Source organism: Hevea brasiliensis, chromosome 12 (genome assembly GCF_030052815.1).
Source record: "Hevea brasiliensis isolate MT/VB/25A 57/8 chromosome 12, ASM3005281v1, whole genome shotgun sequence".
Taxonomy (NCBI): domain Eukaryota; kingdom Viridiplantae; phylum Streptophyta; class Magnoliopsida; order Malpighiales; family Euphorbiaceae; genus Hevea; species Hevea brasiliensis.
In genome coordinates, this window is record NC_079504.1 from 38569227 (window position 1) to 38589680 (window position 20454).

General features: G+C 31.3%; 2 protein-coding genes across 2 annotated transcripts; both read right to left on the minus strand.

Annotated features, from left to right (window-relative positions):
- Window positions 1-574: 574 nt before the first annotated feature.
- LOC110667591 (60S ribosomal protein L10-like) lies at window positions 575-2075 on the minus strand. Its single transcript, XM_021828486.2, has 3 exons — window positions 1564-2075; window positions 1021-1102; window positions 575-850 (listed from the first exon to the last, which is right to left on the minus strand). Exons 1-3 carry the CDS (start codon window positions 1962-1964, stop codon window positions 782-784), a joined length of 552 nt encoding a protein of 183 aa, XP_021684178.2. The 5' UTR covers window positions 1965-2075; the 3' UTR covers window positions 575-781.
- A 5387-nt stretch (window positions 2076-7462) lies between these two features.
- Window positions 7463-17651, minus strand: LOC110667313 (probable LRR receptor-like serine/threonine-protein kinase At1g06840). Its single transcript, XM_058131510.1, has 21 exons — window positions 17452-17651; window positions 17076-17242; window positions 16454-16604; window positions 15935-16006; window positions 15754-15825; window positions 15373-15516; window positions 15192-15263; window positions 14975-15046; window positions 14762-14836; window positions 13541-13609; window positions 13303-13371; window positions 13077-13148; window positions 12799-12885; window positions 12506-12580; window positions 11925-12412; window positions 11225-11401; window positions 10692-10975; window positions 9920-9971; window positions 9474-9724; window positions 8833-8967; window positions 7463-8049 (listed from the first exon to the last, which is right to left on the minus strand). The coding sequence occupies exons 2-21, from the start codon at window positions 17215-17217 to the stop codon at window positions 7705-7707; spliced, it is 2904 nt and encodes a 967-aa protein (XP_057987493.1). The 5' UTR covers window positions 17218-17242; window positions 17452-17651; the 3' UTR covers window positions 7463-7704.
- Between the last annotated feature and the right edge of the window lie 2803 nt (window positions 17652-20454).

Consider the following 20454-nt stretch of genomic DNA (forward strand, 5'->3'; position numbering starts at 1 on the left):
TAGGTACATCTCTCTCTCCCTATTTTCTAGCGAGAAATTCTCTCAAAGGCTCTCTTCTTAGGCTAGAGATCTAGTTCCCGTTTCTCAGCTGCCTCGAGCCGTCCCTTGCCCTGTATATAAGGTTTGTGTTTGGTTTTATTTCTCAACTGCCTTGAGCTATCCCTTGTCCTTCTTCTCCTTCTCAAGACATGGGCTTCACGCCTCATCACTGGGCTTCCATGTGTGCAGTTAGTTTTTTATTTTTTTTTATTTACTTTTTTTTTTATTCCCTGTATATAGCTCATTTTTTGTTTCGTTAGATTTGCTGGTTTAGCGAAATGGAGAGGGTCATGGAGTTTTTCCCTGCGTGCTGGTTTGTCGATTCAAGAAATCATCCGTGCTTTCGCATGGCCTTATTTCTTTTTAGCACCGTGGAGTTCAATTTCGTTGGGTTGATTACTCTTAAGAAATTGTCCCTTCCTAATTTTAGAAATATTCAAAATTTTATCATATTCGCATACCAAATATCCCAATTTCATAACTAGTAGGAAAGCACAAGCAATGCACCACATCTCACATACTGCTGGATGAAAAATAATAGCAAAGTCGCTCAAGATTATCAAACTTGATCCAAAAATTTAAACCACAAGATCTCAAATTCATATTATATCCTTAATACATCTTAAAATAAACTTCGACACCTCACTAGCTTCATATCATACTAAGAATAACATAACATCCAAACAGTCTAAGATATGAATAAAACTTTCCAAAGAAAAACATTCTTCAGCAGAATAACTACTTAAGCAGAAGCATTCAAAAATGCTCTACCAGGTTGATGCTCTGCCAACGGTCCATGACACCCAAGAAGCTACAAAAAAATTAAAAAAGAAAAAAAAAAAAACCCCAATGTTTAGCTTAAATAACATGGAACATAATATGGGTTGATGAAAAGAAATTTAATATGCAAAACAGGCAGTTTTCACAATTTATCAAATGTAACAAACCAAAAGGAACCATGTAATTGAATCAGAAACTAACCTTGGCATTGACACCATCTGGTACAATGCAGTTCTCAGCCTTCAACTTCACATAATCAGTACGGTTGAACTTGGTAAAGCCCCTGGACATTGCAGGTAGTAAAGGGTTAAGTTGCGTTATCGTCATCAATAGTTAAACCCAAAGCCAATTCAAAATAAATAAATAAATAAAACATAGCAGAACATTTCCTATGGACAAAAAGAATTGGACATCCCCACCACACAATGATTTTAATGCCAGTGGATCAAGCCTGGAGATGGTGTTGGTTTAGTGAACACGATCCTTCTCTTATGATTCTTAAGAAAAAGAAATTGGATTATAAAATAAAACCTAAGGCTAGGCCATCGAAATTTTCTTTTCCTTTTAAATGAATATATGCATGACACGTTTGTCAAAACACAAAATATCTATTGCAATTTTAATAATTCACATCATGGGCACATCTTTCCATGTGCAAATCATGAAATGCGAAAGAAAAGTTCCAATAGATTCCTGCAAATATAAAATAAAAAATAAAAAGATGGGAAAAAGGAGCAAACATACCACTTCCTGCTGACAATGATCTTTTGGCGATCAGGGAACTTGAACTTTGCACGGCGGAGAGCCTCCTGTGCATGATGGCTGTTGCTGACCTTGCAACGAACAGACAGAAGAACCTGGCCAATGGCAACTCTTCCACAAGTTCCCTGAGGTTTGCCAAAAGCACCCCTCATACCAGTTTGGAGCCTATCAGCTCCAGCACATGAAAGCATTTTGTTGATACGCAAGACATGGAATGGATGTACCCTGACCCTCAAATGGAAAGCATCCTTTCCGGCATACTTGGCCATATATTTGTTGCAAGCTATACGTGCAGCCTCAAGAGCTTCACTGGAGACATTTTCCTTTTCCCAAGACACCAAATGCACACAGAATGGGAACTCATCCACTCCTTTCTTCTTCATCCCTACATCATAAATCCTGATTTTAGAATCAGGCACACCACGGCAATAGCGTGATTTTGGGTATGGCTTATTTTTTATCTGGCGGTAACATCTTGCAGGTCCTGCAAAAGTCGAACCGACAGAAAATTAATCCAGTGTATATGACACTCCCATTCAAAATTTAATCCCCACAACTGAAGCTCGTGGAAGAAAATGAAGTTTAAAATACAACTCATAAAAATCAATTACAAAAGAATATAAATATTCAAGCATATTGCATTCAGATGCATAAAAGTGAAAAAAAAGAAAGAAACCTTCATGATATATATATATATATATATATATAGCAGTTAAAAGAGCTCATTTATTCACAAAACATCTATGAATATTTACTAAAGCATCTGACGAATCAAAATTCATAGCACTTTTTAACCAAATTGTGCTGGCTGCAACATCAATAATTATACAACACAACTAATTCTTCTTTAATATTCAATCTCTCTCTACACAATTGGCCATATTAGTATCAATGGAATGGCTAAATCTATCCCTTGAACCATTAAACGAAAAAAGAAAAATCTGCTTATCCCCAGAGATTCTCGATATGAAAAAACACAAATAAAATTCAAATACAAGTCAAGATCTAGGGAGCAGGCTAACATTAACAGGTACCTAAAGGATATAATCATTGCATTAACAGGGATAATCTCTAATATTCTCAACATAAAAAAATTGCAACAGATTACGCCACCAATATCTATATGAAAGAAGATCATTTGCAATCAATTCTAAAACAAATACAAGCTTAAATAAATCAAAACAATACAAGAAAAAGAAAATGAATGGAGAATCCAAGCAATAATTCCAAATTGAACGCTAAGATCGCATAAAAACATGCACTAGAGACACAGAGTTAGTATGTATAAAATTTTAAATAACTTAAAAAATTATATATATATATATATATATATATATATATATATATATATATATATATATAATTTAAAGTTCAACCTCTAAAATGGTTTTATCATAGTGTGCCACCTATATTAATAATAAGGTAAAAAAATGTTATGCGACAAAGTCTTCATTTTTAAATTTTTTTATATTTTTTTTATAAAAATTATTTTATCATACTAAATATTAATTTTTTATTTAGATATTTTTAATTTTAATTATTTAAATTTTATTTTATAAAAAAATTATAATTATTTGAATTTTTTTTTATAATATCTTTTAAGATTATATATCTCTAAAACATAATATTTTTTAGATAAATGAATTATTTTTTTTTAAATTATATTAATATATAAAAATATATAAATAATTATTCACTGAAAATTTATTTATAAAATTTAAACATGTATTTTATAAATATTTTTTGTATTTAAAATTTAAAAATTTTAATAAAGACATTTTAAAAAATTATCGTGTGATGCGTATTTTTTTATCACTTTATTTATCTTTTTACTACTATATATGTCAATTAATTTCAAAAATAATATATTAATCAAATATATATAAAGTTAAACTTTATAAATGACTTAACGAAAGTAAACCACATAATATAATGAGAGTACTTAAAAAATTAACACGTGGCATATCTTAATTTTTAAAAAATATTTTGAAATTCTTAAGTTTACAATTACCATATTATATATCTATAATAATGATGTACTTTCTAATTAAAATTTTGGTTAAATTAAAAATGATAAATTATTTTTTAAATATATATATATATTCAATAAAAGGATATTCATATAATTTAAAAAATTAATCTAAAAACACTTCTCATATTTAAAATCTAAAAATTTTAATGACATTTACTCTTACTTTGTTTATCGTTTTATTCATATATGACTATCAATTAATTTAAAAAAAATAATAAGTTATTTATTTATCAACACTTTAAATAAAATTATAATTAATTAAAAATTTTATCATAACAAAATTTTGCAATATAATTAAGAAAATATAAAAATATAAAAATATTTAATAAATTAATTTAAAAAAAATAATAAATAATTTACACAACACATGAACAAAATGACTAAGTTATTTAATTAAAGTTAATTCATTTAAATGATTTAATTAACTCTAATTTTATTTTAAAATTAATTCAATTGAATTCATCTTTCAAAAAAATTAATGCTTTATTTTTAATCTAAATTTATCTTCTTTTTTTTTTTCTTCTCTCTCTTTTTTCCCTTTTCTTTTCTCCTTCAAATCTCTTTCTTGACAATTGCCACTAACTATCTCTAGATTAATTTTTTATCACATTATTGGTTTTTTATTTTTTTAATAAGCTTTCATGTTTATATCAATTTAAAATAGATTTGTATTTCTTTTATTAAATTTATCTCCATTAAAAATAGATCTAATGTTCTCTTCCCCATAGGATTTTATTTTCCATTACTAGAGTTGTGGAGCATCGACTACGTCATGATACTTCTATCTCTCTCAATCAATTTGGTTTCATGCCCGGTCGTTCAACTATGGAAGCGATCTTTCTCATTAGAAGCTTGATGGAGAAATATAAAGATGCGAAGAAAGATCTACAGATGGTTTTTATTGATTTTGGAGAAGGTTTATGATAGTATTCCAAGAGAGGTCTTATGGAATGTGTTAGAACAAAAGAGGGTATCTATTAGGTACATACAAGTATTGAAAGATATGTATGAAGGAGCAACTACTATTGTGCGCACAGTGGGAGGGGACACAAGAGATTTTCCGATCTCAATTGGATTACACCAAGGATCAGTCATAAGCCCTTACATTTTTATATTAGTTTTAGATGAACTGACGAAACATATACAAGAGAGTATTCCTTGGTGCATGATGTTTGCGGATGATATTATTCTGATAGATGAGACACGAGAAGGAGTCAATAGAAAGCTAGAACTTTGGAGAAGTACTCTAGAGTCAAAGGGTTTTAAGTTAAGTGGAACGAAAACAGAATACATGCATTGCAAGTTCAGTGAAGGCCAAACTGGTGATAGGAAAGGAGTTAGTTTGAATAGAGTGGTACTGTTCCAAAGTAATCACTTTAAATATCTAGGCTCAGTCCTTCAAGTAGATGGGGGATGTGAGGAGGATGTTAGTCATAGGATTAAAGCCAGATGGTTGAAGTGGAGACGTGCCACAGGAGTTTTATGTGATCGTAAGATTCCTAATAAATTGAAAGGAAAATTTTACGTACAGCTATACGACCGGCTATATTATATGGTAGTGAGTGTTGGGCACTGAAAGAGTCGTATGCATCTAAGATAAGAGTTACAGAGATGAGAATGCTAAGATGGATGAGTGGCCATACTAGACTAAATAAAGTCCGTAATGAGAGTATTAGAAAAAAGGTAGGAGTGGTGCCAATTGAAGATAAGTTGAGAGAAGGGAGATTGAGGTGGTTTGGTCATGTGAAGCGTAGACATACGGAGGCTCCAGTTAGACAAGTAGAGCACATTAGGTTAGAGGATAGAAAGAAAAAAATGGGTAGACCTAAATTGACTTGGAGGAGAGTAGTACAACATGACCTAGAAGCATTACACATTTATGAGGATTTAACCCAAAATCGTTCAAAGTGGAAAAAGCGAATCCATATAACCGACCCCAAATTTTTGGGATAAAGGCTTAATTAAGTTGAATTGATTCTATTAATAGAGTTTGATAGTACGGCTCATTTTTTTTTTGTTGATATTTAAAAGGATAATATTGCAGAAAATTTCTTTGATCGTCTAAATTAAAAAAAATAATAAATATTATTACTAGATGATTATTCTGCTCTACTTAAATTATCTCTGAATATACTATTTTAATTATCTATATTTATAATTTTTATTTTTATGAAAAAATTATATTATACTATTATTCTTATTAATGAATTGCTAAATTTTATTAAAAAAATAATCCGAATTTCTCCGCTAGTAGTGAATTACATAGATGATATAGTATACTATCAAAAGGAATTAAAAAAGAAAAATTATTACTTCTTTATAGATGGGATAACAAAAGAAAATGCATTTAATTCACTTTTATTAATGATAATTACTTAAATTTTATTATTTTAAAATTTATTTAAACATGTAATTCCTTATAATAGAATTGAATTTTATTAATAAATCAAATTAAAAATTTTTTCTTTTGAACATTATTGTTTTTGAGTGTAAATCTTCATGAGCATTTTTTTAACCCATATATTTAATACTCATTTAACTTTGGCTCTAAAAGGATTAGCCCTTATTTATCAAATTCAATTTTCTCTCATTTCAATGTCCAGTTGGAAGATTTCCAAATTGAAATCCCTAATGGTGATTAGCAAAGCACTCTCATCACAATTTGAATTAGGAAGGCATATGGTTTCTATCCACCACCATTATGGGTCTATTTAATTTAACATCACAATTAAGGATTTAATTTCAAAAGTTGTGTTCATAAAAAACTTAAATCTCCTATTAAAAACATACCTTAAATCAATAACTAAAAATCTAAAAGTTTAAATTAATGAACTTTAAATCAGTGATCTTAGAGTTATTTTCATGATTTGTAAAATTTTAAGTTTAGTCTTAATTGAAGTTCATTGTATTTAAAAAAAAAAAAATAAAACACTAAAAGTTAAAATTTGACTCTAATGAGCATTAATATTATTTTAGAAAGGCACCAAAAAATTCAAACAATTACATGTTAATTCAATTTTTTTTTTTGAGTTTTGATAATTTAAATCAAAATCCTTAAATTGGATGTAATTTTAGTGATTTTGAGCATAATTATTAAACTCGAGTCGAATCAATCAGTGAATCAGTTCTCAAATCAGTCTGAATTTATAATTAAATCAGAAAGGAAGCAATCCGATTGACCCAACAGTTGAACATGTAAACTAGTATGAGCTGATTGACTTAGTCCATTTAAATATTCAATAATTTTTTTTTTAGTGTTAGCATAGAGAGTTAAACTTAAAACTTCATAAAAAAAATATTTAAAATCAGAATCAATTAAACTAACTTGATAATTGTGCTTTTTATCTTAATATTTTTATTTTTTAATATATACTTAATATTTCATAATTATTAAAAAGAAAATTATATATTATTGAAATTTTTTTATACATTATATTGCTTTAATATTTTTATATAAAATTTAAAAACATCAAATATAACTTAAAAAATGTTACTTTGAATAATTAAAATTTAATTAATTAATTATATTTATTTATTTATATGAATAAGTATTATATTTAATTAATTTATATATATTTATTTAATTTTTTTAATGATTTATTGATTGAACTGTTGACCCACTAGTTAAACCACCGATCTATTCAGTCAATTTTTTTGGCTAGGTCAACCTTTAAACGAGTTAGTAACAGTGGTTTTGAGTATTATAAGAGGACATGGTTCAATCTGACGTCCTTTTTAAGAAATTTCCTAGTAGGAATTATTGGACAGCCTTGCTTGTAGCCCATAACAAAACCATTACAAAATAAGGCTTAAACATCTTGAAGACTATTATTTGCTTACAAAGAACTGATACAATCTCAGCAATTCCATTAAATAAAGAATATAAAATAGTTTTCAATAAGAAGTCTAACAAATTTTAGCATGTAATTTAAGTAAATACCATTACCTATTGCTCTACAAGTCTACCTATAACTTTCACAAAACAAGATATATATTAAAGAATATACAGAAATCTTGAAACCAAAACATAATTTTAAAGATTATAGCAACTGCAGGTAGTTGTTGTTATCAATATCTTTCATGGGTGTCATTTATCTTGGGGGGATGCTAGGAGCAAACCCACTAACAAGGTCGCTGCCAGAAACATCGGATGACACGTAAGGATGCTTCACCATGGACGATGAAGATGGTGAACTCTCACTCTTTCCAGGATCAGTGATCACTGTAACGGTTGTTTTCATGTCAGAATCTGCTATCATCGCCCATATAGTTTCAAGTTCTCGGACCACATCAGCCATTGATGGTCTTGAGTCTGTCTCATCATGGCAACACTTCATGGCTAAATTCAAAAACTTCTCCATACAATTAGAAGGATAAGAGCCCATACGTCCATCAATGAATGAGAATATCATACCAGATTGGTATGAAAAATTGACCTGATGCAGATAAAATCCATAAAATTACAAGAGAATTTAAAAGGTACATGCATGTTCTTGATTATATCGACCGGGTGAGTTCTTGATTTAGCATCTCAATTACCGCATGCATGGCCATTTTACACATATATGCATAAATTTCGATATTTCATAGATTCCCATGGCTCATGGCCTATCTCATGAGTGTGATTGGGCTAACCAAAAAGCTGGTATATGTTTTCCAATCTCACACGAATATATCACTTTAAAAATGAAGGGACAAGTTCAAAAAAATAACCTACTTTTTAGCATTTTTCACTACAAGGGAATTTAAAAGATTCATGCAGATCTACTCTTTTTTCTATTCAAAAATCAGTCCTTTGTCTCTGTATTTTCACATCACGAATTATTTGCAAATGAAGAGATATCACGTAGATCTATTTTATTTTTCATTTGTACAAACTTATGCACCCATTTTACTATCGTGAAGGTGGTGAAACAGAGAAATTCAATTTGAATTGACTTGTCCATTGTCAAAACATTGTTGGTAGAATTTTCAGTTTTGAGTATTATGATAACTAAATTATTCGGATATTTTCTATTCAACTATAATCAGTTTTCTTAAAAAGAAAATAAGTATTATATTCAACTATAATGATTGAATCAGATGTGTTGTTGCCGTAGCAATCTCTCAAATGAGACTTGGAGAAGAGTATGTAATTTTAACTATGATGTCTCAGTTCTCTACAACACTGTTTATTACACGAAAGATAAGACCAAGTAAAAGCTGTGGCAAGAAATTACCTCTCGGACAATGTTTTTGCCATGTGTGATTGGTTGCATCCCCGTCAACAGCTCCAGAAATACGACACCAAGGCTATAAACATCACTCTTATCTGTCAATTTATGTGTTAGAAAATACTCTGGATCAAGGTAACCCTGCAAAGTCAAAACAATTTTTGAGACATCTGGATATCCCGTCTCACAACAGATCGAAAAGCTTGAATATTTGTTATTTCAAGAAGATTTATCAACTGATATCCAACTCTTCTTCTTAAATTTGGTTATTCATTCAAATAAGTCAATGAATAAGTTGTGATTTAAACATCATAATGCTCTAACCAACCAAAATACAGCAAAGGTAACTAGTTTTTGCCTTGTGGACTTTGGAGTGTGAAATTAATGAATCAGTTTACTCAAACATGATGATTTTCATGACATTGGACATATAGGACATTCAAATGTTCTTTTCTTTTATCCATTTGCAGCTTAATGAACTTAAAGCAGGGTATTACTTGTTACCAAACGTCCAGAGATGGACATGCTACAAACTGAACAGTGCCATGATAAAACAAAAGAGAGAAGAAGACCAAGATCAATTCTCTGATAAATAAAAATTTGGAATTTAGTAGTCTTACTAGAGGGAATAAATATAGTAAACCTACTGGGGTACCCTTTACAACTGTGGACACATGAGCTGGCACAGCCCCTTCAATATCTGGAGCTGGGGCGAGTCTTGAAAGTCCAAAATCAGCAACCTTTGCATTATAATTAGAGTCAAGCAATATGTTGCTCGCCTTGATATCTCGATGGAAAATTGGAGGATCAGCTTCCTTATGTAGGTAGAGGATGCCTTTTGCTGAACCCAAGGCAATTCTCACTCTCAATGCAAAACTCAGGGGTTCTTTAGACTTGGCTGTGATACCATTCACATACAAGATTAATCAGCTAAAGGATTCATCACATAGGTGTATGAAAATTTAAAATTAAATAGTAGGTTTATGTAGAAAAGAAAAAGATATTCACTTTAGCTGATTCTTGCTTACAATTTTCATAGATGAATGACCAATAAGAATGGAAAGGAAGTATGAGGAAGAAATATGAGATATACCAGAAAGATGATCTCTAAGAGTGCCATTTGACATAAACTCATAAACCAACATCTGCAGAAATAATGGCAACCATTTTAAGCTTTTCCCAAATGATAATTTTAACATCACTGGAGCAGTAAAAACAATAGAAGACTAATATTTAGCCTAGAATGCCAAAAATTTTTCCTCATTGGTGGAATTGCTTATAAAGGAAATACACAAAAATTTTCCTGCACATCCTAAATATCATTTCTAGATTGAAATAATTTCTTTCTTTTGCTTGAAATGGTTCTAAATAACAAAACATATGATTTTTACACCTCTCAAAGTTTGCACTATTGTCTGAGAGTTTGTGGCCTAGTTGTTAATGCTTTTACTCCCACATGGTCATGGGATGAGACGCCATGGGGTTTTGACTTTTGAGGCTTGCAGCAATGTGAGAGACAACAGAGACTTATGCCTCCAGCTTATCCTATGCCTATTATGATACTTCAGTGGTGAGACATGGTAGAGTTTTCTTATTTCGTTAACAAAAAAAAAAATAATAACCTGAACTTTTTTCCCCCAGAGTCTCCTGAATCCTCCAATTTATAGAATTGAGTTCCTAAGTGGATTGCAGACTAAGTGTCCAATAGAGTTGAAAGGCAAAAAATGATCCATATAAACAACCCCAGATAGTTTGGGATTAAGGCTTAATATGGGCCAAGCTGTTGGCAGGATTTGATTAATTTAACTGAAAATGTGAAGACTATAGAGGTGAACTTAAAAATTTGGGAAATATATTCTGGGTACCTGTTCATATTCTTCATCACAATATCCAACCAAAGAAACGAGATTCCTGTGATGTAGCCTTGACAACAATTCTATTTCTGTTAAGAACTCCTTCTCACCCTGTAAAGAATGCTCCTGAGCACGTTTGATGGCCACAACTGTGCCATCAGCCAGGATGCCTTTATAAACTATTCCATATCCTCCTTGACCAACTTGAGTGGAGCTATTAAAATTGTTCGTAGCCAAGGCCATTTCAGCATAAGTGAAATCCTTGATGCCATCAATTTTTAGCAAGGCTTTAGATGCTACGCACAAACAGAGGCGCATGTTAGAGATGGAACTGTTCAGACTAATAGATTTTAATTTTCAAACACTCAAACAGCATTACACGTCAGTCTCAGAAAATTGTGTAATCAAATTGTATCTTTTGTCATACAAGAAGAAACAATACAGAAATGACATCAAAATTGCAGTGTTGACCCAATAATTAAGGGAAACATGTAAAAACAATATATTTGCATGAACAGTCCAGTCATGGGAATAGTAAAACTCACCATGACGTCTTCTTGAATTTGCACGGTAGTTTCTCAGACGGTAGTTCCTCAAATACATCCTTATGATAAGAAGCGAAACAATTGAACATAATGCAACTGTACCGGCAATGGCGCCCAATACTATGCCAGCCAAGGCACCTTTGCTTGTACCCGATGATGATGGTGAGGTAACAAACACTGTGAAATCATGAGAACCATAAGATAATTATGCAACAAGTTTATCACATACTTGTGTTGGAGAAAGAGTACCAGATGCATAACTTACAACTTTATTCCTCGACACGTCAAAACTCATTTTCAAAATTAACTTTGTGATAGCTCAGTTTCATTATAGTGTACAGTCTGAAGCCTAATGCTACTATGCAACAACAGAACACTGCTATAGCAAAGGCATGACATGCATGGACAAGTTGAAGCGCAAATGACACCAAATAGATGTTATTAGCTACAAACATAAGCAAAAGAATAAGGTCAAACTTCAGCTACTGGCTAATAGAATAAGTACTGGTAGGTCTTCACAATTCTTGAGCATATGAAATATGTCTACCGCCATCCTAAATGTTCTATTTAATCACTTGAAAAAATCAGGAAAACAAGACCCCCAAGTGCAAATAATTTCACATTTTCTAACAGGTGGAATACACACATAGGTTCAAATAAAATAGGCATTATTTTCATGATAGTAAATGTTGAGACAAACCATTATTATAAGGGAAGTACAAAAGTTCGCAAGGCCCAAATGTTTCATTATAATGAATGTCCCATCCAGTGAACTTGCTCATGATACGCAGAACCTCACTTGCATTGAACACATGAGAACTCTTGTTGCTAGCATCATGGACAGGAAATAACTGCAGCTGCATCTTCAATCGAGGTCCTTCCTCCCATTGGAAGTTCTCAATGTATAGCTGATAAAGTTCCAAATTGAGACCAGAGGTCATATGCTGTTTAAATGCATCTCTGTAGGGTAGAAAATAGGAGAATCCAGGACTTTTCAATCGATAACCAACGATCAGAGGGGCAGCACAAAAACAATCTACAGGAGATGTTGGGGAATATACAGAAGGACATTCTTGAGTGGAACAGTTATCAGCAAAGTTTGTCAAACCCTGCTTTTCAACATCCTCATTTTGAGATCCACAAAATTGGACCAGGTTGGAATTTGAACATACAGGGTTCCCTTGAAGCCTGAAAATTATTTGAAACTATTAGTGTTTGTACAGGCAAATATATACATCATGAACTTCAAGACATAAAATGGCATGCAAGTGTGAAGCAAACCAGAGTGAGACATTCTGAGGGAGACTAATATTGCCATTGCCAGAAATATTTGTCAGTCTATTGTTCTCAAAATCCCTGCAATGTCAAAGAGTGAAAAACCATTCATTAGCAAAATGGCTGTGAGATGCTACGAAATTATAGCCCACCTGGAGATTAAATTTTTGTTCTTAACAACGCATGTTGAAATCAGCATATGAGATCAACTCTTTATTTTAGATATCAATAATAGGTAACTAAGAGAGTTAATAAAACTGGAATGTGCGTTTGCATACATTTTTTAGTTCGGCTCTTACAATTTAAGTCTTTCAGATGCATTCAGAGTCCGACTTTGCCAAAGGATAGATGAAATGGAGCCATTCAGTGAATTGTTTGCAACTGACCTGTAATGGAAAATGGTTAAGTTAAGCCATTTATTTTACTACAGAGTTCAATTTTTTCCATATTATTATCTTATTTATTGGCATCAAAACCTTATTGCTTTAATAGAGAAACAAAATGAAACAGAATTTCGCTCAACAAAATATAACCTGTTATAACAATTAAGAAATGAACAAATTAAAGAAATGCTCACAATTTCTGAAGACGAGGCAGGCCTGAAAAGCTGGCAGGGATACTTCCAGTAAGATCATTGTTAGATAAATCACTGTCAATATTGTTAGCTAGTGAATATCCCAGTTGAAGAAAATCAACAGTAGCCAATGATTTCAAATGCTTTAGGATTACTTTAAGTTAATACCCATACATTTTATTCAGGCTAATGCAAATGGTGCAAAATGTGCAAGATATTGAAATCTTACATGGTTGTAATTTTCTCAGAAAGACTTTCAGAAGGTATGGATCCATTTAGCTGGTTTGTACTGAGGTCTCTGAAAATTGCGTCAAAATTTGCTAGTGAAAAGAAGAGCCAGCAAAGATCTTAAAACAGGAATTAAAAAAAAATTTTATTCAGTCTAATGCATTTCAAATTTCAATTGGAAAATGGAAAGCCCATTGAAATCAATGATTCAGAAAGGAAAATTCAATATATAAACTTACAGATAGCCAAGGTTTGGTATCCTGCTCAGGTCAGCGATTGGACCTTGCAAACTGCAGTTTCTGAGACTCCTGATAAGGCCAAAGAAAATGCAGAGATAATGTAATTTACAAAATAAAATGCAGAAATAATGGTAACCAACATGCTTTCACTGTGATTTGGGAAGCTCAATAAACTTCTAACTAGTGACAGCTAGTTGACATGATATAGATTCATTTCAGCTACAATACATATATAGTCTTCATTTCAGCCATCGACCAACAGAAGATTGCTGCTTTACAGTGCATAGGGGTGCAAGCTAAGCCAAGCTGAGCATAATTAGTCTTCCAGCTTGTTTCAGCCTATTTAGATCAACTCAAGCTATAATTACAGTAATTAAAAAAGAAAGAAAAAGAAAAAAAAACTCCAACAAGGGACAAATGGCCTCAAATTCTGAAATGAAAAAACAGCCTGAGGCCTTTGTATAAAGAGGAGGTGTTGCCCTCCTTATATTACTTGTTATCAAATGTTCCTCTCCTTTATACTCTTCTTTCATAGCTAACTACCTATACTACAAAGCCAATATCTTCTAGTTTACTGATTTATTTTATTCATATGACTACCACTGCAAAAATCTCAAAGTATGCTATAGCTTTAAACTAATTTTCCACTAAAAGACCAAAATTTTTTGTAGCTTAAAATTGGTTATATCAAGCTTTAAAAATTGTAGCAAAAAAAAATATGAACAAGCCTCTTCATTAGAGTAATTGGGCTTCAAATTCATTCATCTAACTTCATAGATCAAAAATTGAGCTACTACTAATCTTGTGCATGAGTTGTTCACTAAGTTCACTTGGAACCCTATGGCTGTGTGCTGAAATTTTAATTAAGCAGAATAAGAATTAAGAAATGGGGTGCCTTTAATTGAATAATGAATTATTAAGAGGCTTTGATGCCAGATTGGAGAACCCCTCAACCTAAAGGCTCAAACTTATAGATGAGGCCGTGAGGGTTCAATAATACATCCTACGGTAGAAATGTAAAATCCAACCCAAAAGCCTAAGCTTGTTAATGAAGCCAGCCCATGGTGTATGTTCATCAACGAGAGATTTAACTCTTTAACAAGGGACCACACACCTCAAGACTTAATCCCATCAATAATTTAAATACAGATGCTAGAAAATTGCTCTGTATCCTGGCCTCGTAAAAGTATTTACAGATTTCAGATTGCAATTTGCACTTACAATTTCAATAGTTTAGTCATGTTGCCATAAGAATCTGGAATTGTAGCCCCATCAAAGTTGTTGTTATCAAGTTGACTGCAAAAGACAAAAAACAAATCAAGGCAAAATAAAATAGTTAGAAGAGAATCTACAAAGATAGGATCTATTATGGGGAAACTGCCATAAGGAAACATGAAATCCTGCTTCATCTCTGGGTAAGTAGGGAAACCATACAGTATTTGTAAGTTTGGCAATTCAGAAAGCTGTGGTGGAAGATATCCAGATAAGTTGTTGTTGTCTAGAAGGCTGCAAACACATTAACAATGAGCATAGTATGAGAGCAGAACAAGAAATGGTAAAATTAAACTGAACTGAAGATGTTCACAGATCCCACTGTAGGTAAAAATAAATGATGCACTTCTCACATTAATCTAGCCAATTGCCAACTTACAAGTGAATAAGCCTTGGTAATCTGGATAGTTCGGGTGGTATTTGCCCGCTAATTGAATTGTTATTCATGTGACTGCCCAAAAGGGGAAAAAACGTACATAATATGAAGTGAAAAATGAGTAAAAGAATCAAGATGTATTAGCACCGGGTTTTAGGCTAAATTGCATCAGAAAAACTCTCACAAGTGCATTGTTTTGTTCAAGTATGCAAATGACACAGGGATTGATCCTGATATATGGTTCTGATCAATCTGTATTCTGTCCAAGTTTGGAAGATATCCAAGCTCTTCAGGCAAGGGACCTGTTAATTGGTTTCCATTCAGAAGCCTGAAAGCAGAATCATCATAGAATAAGAAAGCAAGATAAATGTATAGAGCACGGTAATGCAACAATGAATAAAATAACTATATTCAGATTTGCTCCTTCATCAGTATTAAATAAATGAGATTATTAAAAAAACCACAAAATTTAAGATCACTTTACATTTCAATGTATAAGTTGATGAGCATACTTTTATTATGTGGTAATGAGTCAGCAAATAAGGAAAATAGTAGTTTAACTTACAAGAGTTCCAAAGATTCAATTTCTCCTATCTCCTTTGGTATACTCCCACTTATGTTGTTCCACATAAAATCCCTTCGATGAGAACAAAAAATGTTAATCATAAGGGAGGAGAAACATATATATAAATATATTCCATTCTGATAGAATATTTTTCAGAGTAAGAAAGTAATCTGTGCCTTACAATATTTTCATATAGGATAAGTTGCCGAGTGATGGTGATAAAGTTCCAGACAGATTCAAATTAAGTAGTTGCCTGAAAAAAAAAAAAAAACATATCGTTACAATTTTCTCATTTTAAAAAAATAAAAAATCCCTGAAGATACTCAGTTTGTAGGCAAGTGTCCTTAAAACTATGTCTAACTTTCACAGCTTGTGAGTTGTGACTAGAATACAGATGCTACATAATGCTTGGCATGAAGTAGCGGTAAAATTTGAAAGCAACAACAAAGCAGTCACATTAATTGTACCAAAACAAATCACAATTAGATTCTCAAATTCATTAATATTTGATGATCTATTTTGAAACATTGGCCAATATTCAGCATATAGCCTCTACCCTTGAAGGATGACAACATTGAATATTAAATAAACTGAAAAACTGAGAAAGTTTTTCCATTGCAACAAACTAAAATAAAATTGTCAGTAACTGAAAGAAAAGCAATCTAACAAGCTCATGAAAGGAAAAAGTATTAAATCATACAGTTTTATAACATGCAGATAACCATCGTCCTTTGTTGTATTGAAGCACAAAACTCCTGTCCAATTTGATGTGCAGGGATCCCCTCGATTCCAATTGCTCAAATTTTTGTTGATATCAATCAAACTACTCTTTATGTCTTGCAGTGCACTCACTGCAAATTTAAGCATATGTGTATTCATCACTTCATTTGTTTGACTAACTTAACATTATTGAAGAAATAATAAAAACGTCCTTATTTCTTCTAACCGAAATCAACACTAAACCAAACGTTAGCCTGTTTCCAAGATCTTCCAATACATGAATATAATCAGTAGTCCTACTCTTCCACTAAAAAATAACTCCAGGAACTGACAAAAGTTTACTATTTCATCATGTGAAATCATTTAATTCACACATACATAATTAATTTTTAAGTTACCATAACATTAATGAAATTGATTTGAGTTTCTTGTCACGAACTTCATGCAAAGAAACTTTTAGATCACCTCATATTAATTCTAAGCATTTCTAGGACTATAATTGCAGAATAAAACTTGTCGGTGTAGTAGTTTAGTAAATCTCTTTCTTTAAACTAAAAGGAAAGGGAAATAAAAGAAATGACCAGCAATTCAAGCAAAATTACCTTCTACAGGATTAGTAATGGCATCTTGTGCTTCAATGAGGAGAGAAGACCAAAACAGCCACATAATCAAAACAGTTCCAAAAGTGGAAATTCTTGATATGGACAGCCCAAGAATGGAAAAATCACCAGAATTCTGAAACATCTCCTGTTACCCAAAAACTGAAAACCTTAAAAAAAAAGTATCCAAATTAATATTACTCCTGGAAGCAAGAAACAAACAACAGACATTCAATAATTAAAAATTTTCACAAACACCACATATGCCAACAAAAAGAGCAAGCAAAAGCCTCCAACCGATTGCAAACAAAAGAATCAAGAAACCGATAGAGTAGAGAGAAAAAAAACCAATGGTAAAGGAAAAGGACTTGAAGGTAACCTGAGGAACAAAAACTAGAAATTGGGAGCTTTTTATTTGATGTTATTCTGACCAGGTCACTGTTACGAATGCACAGAGATTGTTGATCATAATGATGATATAGATGACGGAGCCGATGGGCAATAGCCATCCCCCAATGGCAGAACGGTTTTTAGATTTTGACTTTGTTGGCTGGGAGGCTGATGGATTTTCAATTCTTGAATGCTTCTTTTGTTTCACTTTCACGAACTACACAGACAACAAAGCTGACAGATTTTTTCGGGACTTCGCCAACCCAACGGCCCCAATGACCTTGGAGGGAAAACTACTACGTCCAAACTTTTTTTTTTTTTCTTTTTTTTATTTATAAAAATGCTTGCAAGGACAAAAAAAAAATCATTTAATTGGTTTTTATTCAATTAAATTTTATTTTATATACAACATCTTCTTCTTACCAGCATTTGAAGCACCCACGTTATTACGTTTATCAAATGGATTATAACACATAATTAAATATTAATTTGATTATATAAAATAAAATATTTAATTTTTACAATAATTAATATTATAATTTAATTAGTATATTAAAATATATAGATATTTAAAATTTTTAATATCTATTTTTTTGTTGTTATAATTTTTTCTGCCATTGTAAAATAAAATTTTTTAAAATATTATAGTTTTATTTTCTTTCACAATTATGTGAGTATTAATTCAAATTATGTTTTGTAGTAACTTCATTTTTTTTTTCAATTAAAAGATAGATTGGTATTTTATTGATTAAAAAGGCTTGAGCCCAATTATAAGATAAGGGCGTAGACAAATAAAATCAACTAATTAGCTCAGATAAGGCAGGCCTGTCACACCTTACCCCTTTGTAAGATATAACATGATCCCGTAGAATATTTAATGAACTACCGAAATTCACCTATCGATAACTCATTAAGTACCATACAAGGAATTTTAAAATAATTTTCTTACTTTTTATAAGTGGTGAGCATTTTCTAATAGGTATCAAAACATTTAATTAGAGTTTGAAAACTATTTAAGATTTTTGTCCCATTTTATTTTTCCGTAAATTTTATAAAAATTTTGGCAGAGTGCCGTCTGTATTTTGAGAAAACAGTTCTTCAAATGCCTCTAAAAAAAACACTTCCAATGATTTATCTCAACAACTTCATCAATTCAACATCCATCCCAACCAATTTCAACATCATTTCTCAATTTCCAAAATTCAACATCATCAAAATACTATAATTCAATTTCATTTAAATTAAAACAAAATATTTCTATTCATATTTCAATAAAGATAAAACAATTTATATACATCATTCCAAAAATTTACATTAGGAAAAATCTAAACCAAAATTAATTACAAGCTTGATACAACTGCTCATGATCATTTCCTACATTTACATACATTACATACATCAAAATAATTTTTACAATCAGGGTATATAAAATATACCCGATAAAAAGGGCGTAGACAAATAAAATCAACTAATTAGCTTAGATAAGGCAAGCCTGTCACACCTTACCCCTTTGTAAGACATAACATGATCCCGTAGAATATCTAATGAACTACCGAACTTCACCTACCGATAACTCATTAAGTACCTTACAAGAGATTTTAAAATAATTTTCTTACTTTTTATAAGTGGTGAGCATTTTCTAATAGGTATCAAAACATTTAATTTGAGTTTGAAAACTAGTTAAGATTTTTGTCTTTATTTTTTCGTAAATTTTATAGAAATTTCGGCAGAGTGTCATCTGTATTTTGAAAAAACAGTTCTTCAAATACCTGTAAAAAAAGCACTTCCAATGATTTATCTCAACAACTTCATCAATTCAACATCCATCCCAACCAATTTCAACATCATTTCTCAATTTCCAAAATTCAACATCATCAAAATACTATAATTCAATTTCATTTAAATTAAAACAAAATATTTCTATTCATATTTCAATAAAGATAAAACAATTTATATACATCATTCCAAAAATTTACATTAGGAAAAATCCAAACCAAAATTAATTACAAGCTTTATATAACTGCTCATGACCATTTCCTACATTTACATACATTACATACATCAAAATACTTTTTACAATCAGGGTATATAAAATATAGCCGATAAAACTTTAGGGAAGGTGGCTCCACAATCCTTAGCAGCTCACTCTGCTGCTCTTCTAGTCTCTATATCTGTGACAGCAATAATAGCCATCGCTGAGTACTATGACTCAGTGTTGCACAACATACTAAAATAATCTTTATGCGGAATTTAAATCATACTTATTCAAAAATTAAACTGAACATGAGATATAAATTTCAAACATGATTTACAAGATTTTAATCCAACAATTTTATTTCGAAAGCCTCAAAATAATTTCATAAAAACACACAGTTATATTATGCCATTCGAAACAAATATCATCTCAGTAGCCAGAGGCTAAGGAGAAGTCACAACACAAGGCTAGCTAGCTCAAATATATGGGAACCCATTCTTTTTCTTCTTCTACTAGCACACACCTCAACACTTCAACCAGAGAAGGAATCAAAATTCGAAACTGATTTCCCCCACTAGTCATGCTAGTGAGGTATTCAAATATATGGTCATGACACTGTGGTTTCAAAACTATCTTAACAATTTCCTAAACATTTATTGCCATGTCAAACACAAACAATTAATCTTTCAACAATTTAAATCAAAAGCATAATAAACTTTTCAATTCAATTGTATCACAATTTCATATCTCAATTCATTCAAAACAATGTGCAGAAGAAAATTTATAAAAATTCTATGTTGTGCACAAACCTTATACGAGTCGCCTCTTGGCCTTGACTCGATGCCTCGGGTTCTTTCTCAGTATTCTTTTCCACTGAAATACACAGTTTCACAGTGTTTCAGTATCACAATTTATCATAACTCCAAAAATAAATTCAAATATACTTATACCTAGCTTTAATATGCTAAACTTAACGTTCTTTAAAATTTATATTTCGGGTTTACTATTCACGATACT

Coding starts and splice junctions, on each gene's coding strand:
- LOC110667591 (XM_021828486.2), bottom strand. CDS start 1,964: ATGAAGAAGAAAGGAGTGGATGAGTTCCCATTCTGTGTGCATTTGGTG. Junction 1,103..1,563: donor ATCATTGTCAGCAGGAAGTG/GTATGTTTGCTC, acceptor TGCAATGTCCAG/GGGCTTTACCAAGTTCAACC. Junction 851..1,020: donor CAGATGGTGTCAATGCCAAG/GTTAGTTTCTGA, acceptor ATTTTTTTGTAG/CTTCTTGGGTGTCATGGACC.
- LOC110667313 (XM_058131510.1), bottom strand. CDS start 17,217: ATGTTTCAGAATTCTGGTGATTTTTCCATTCTTGGGCTGTCCATATCA. Junction 16,605..17,075: donor CATTACTAATCCTGTAGAAG/GTAATTTTGCTT, acceptor TTAAATTTGCAG/TGAGTGCACTGCAAGACATA. Junction 12,886..13,076: donor CTGCCTCGTCTTCAGAAATT/GTGAGCATTTCT, acceptor TTTCCATTACAG/GTCAGTTGCAAACAATTCAC.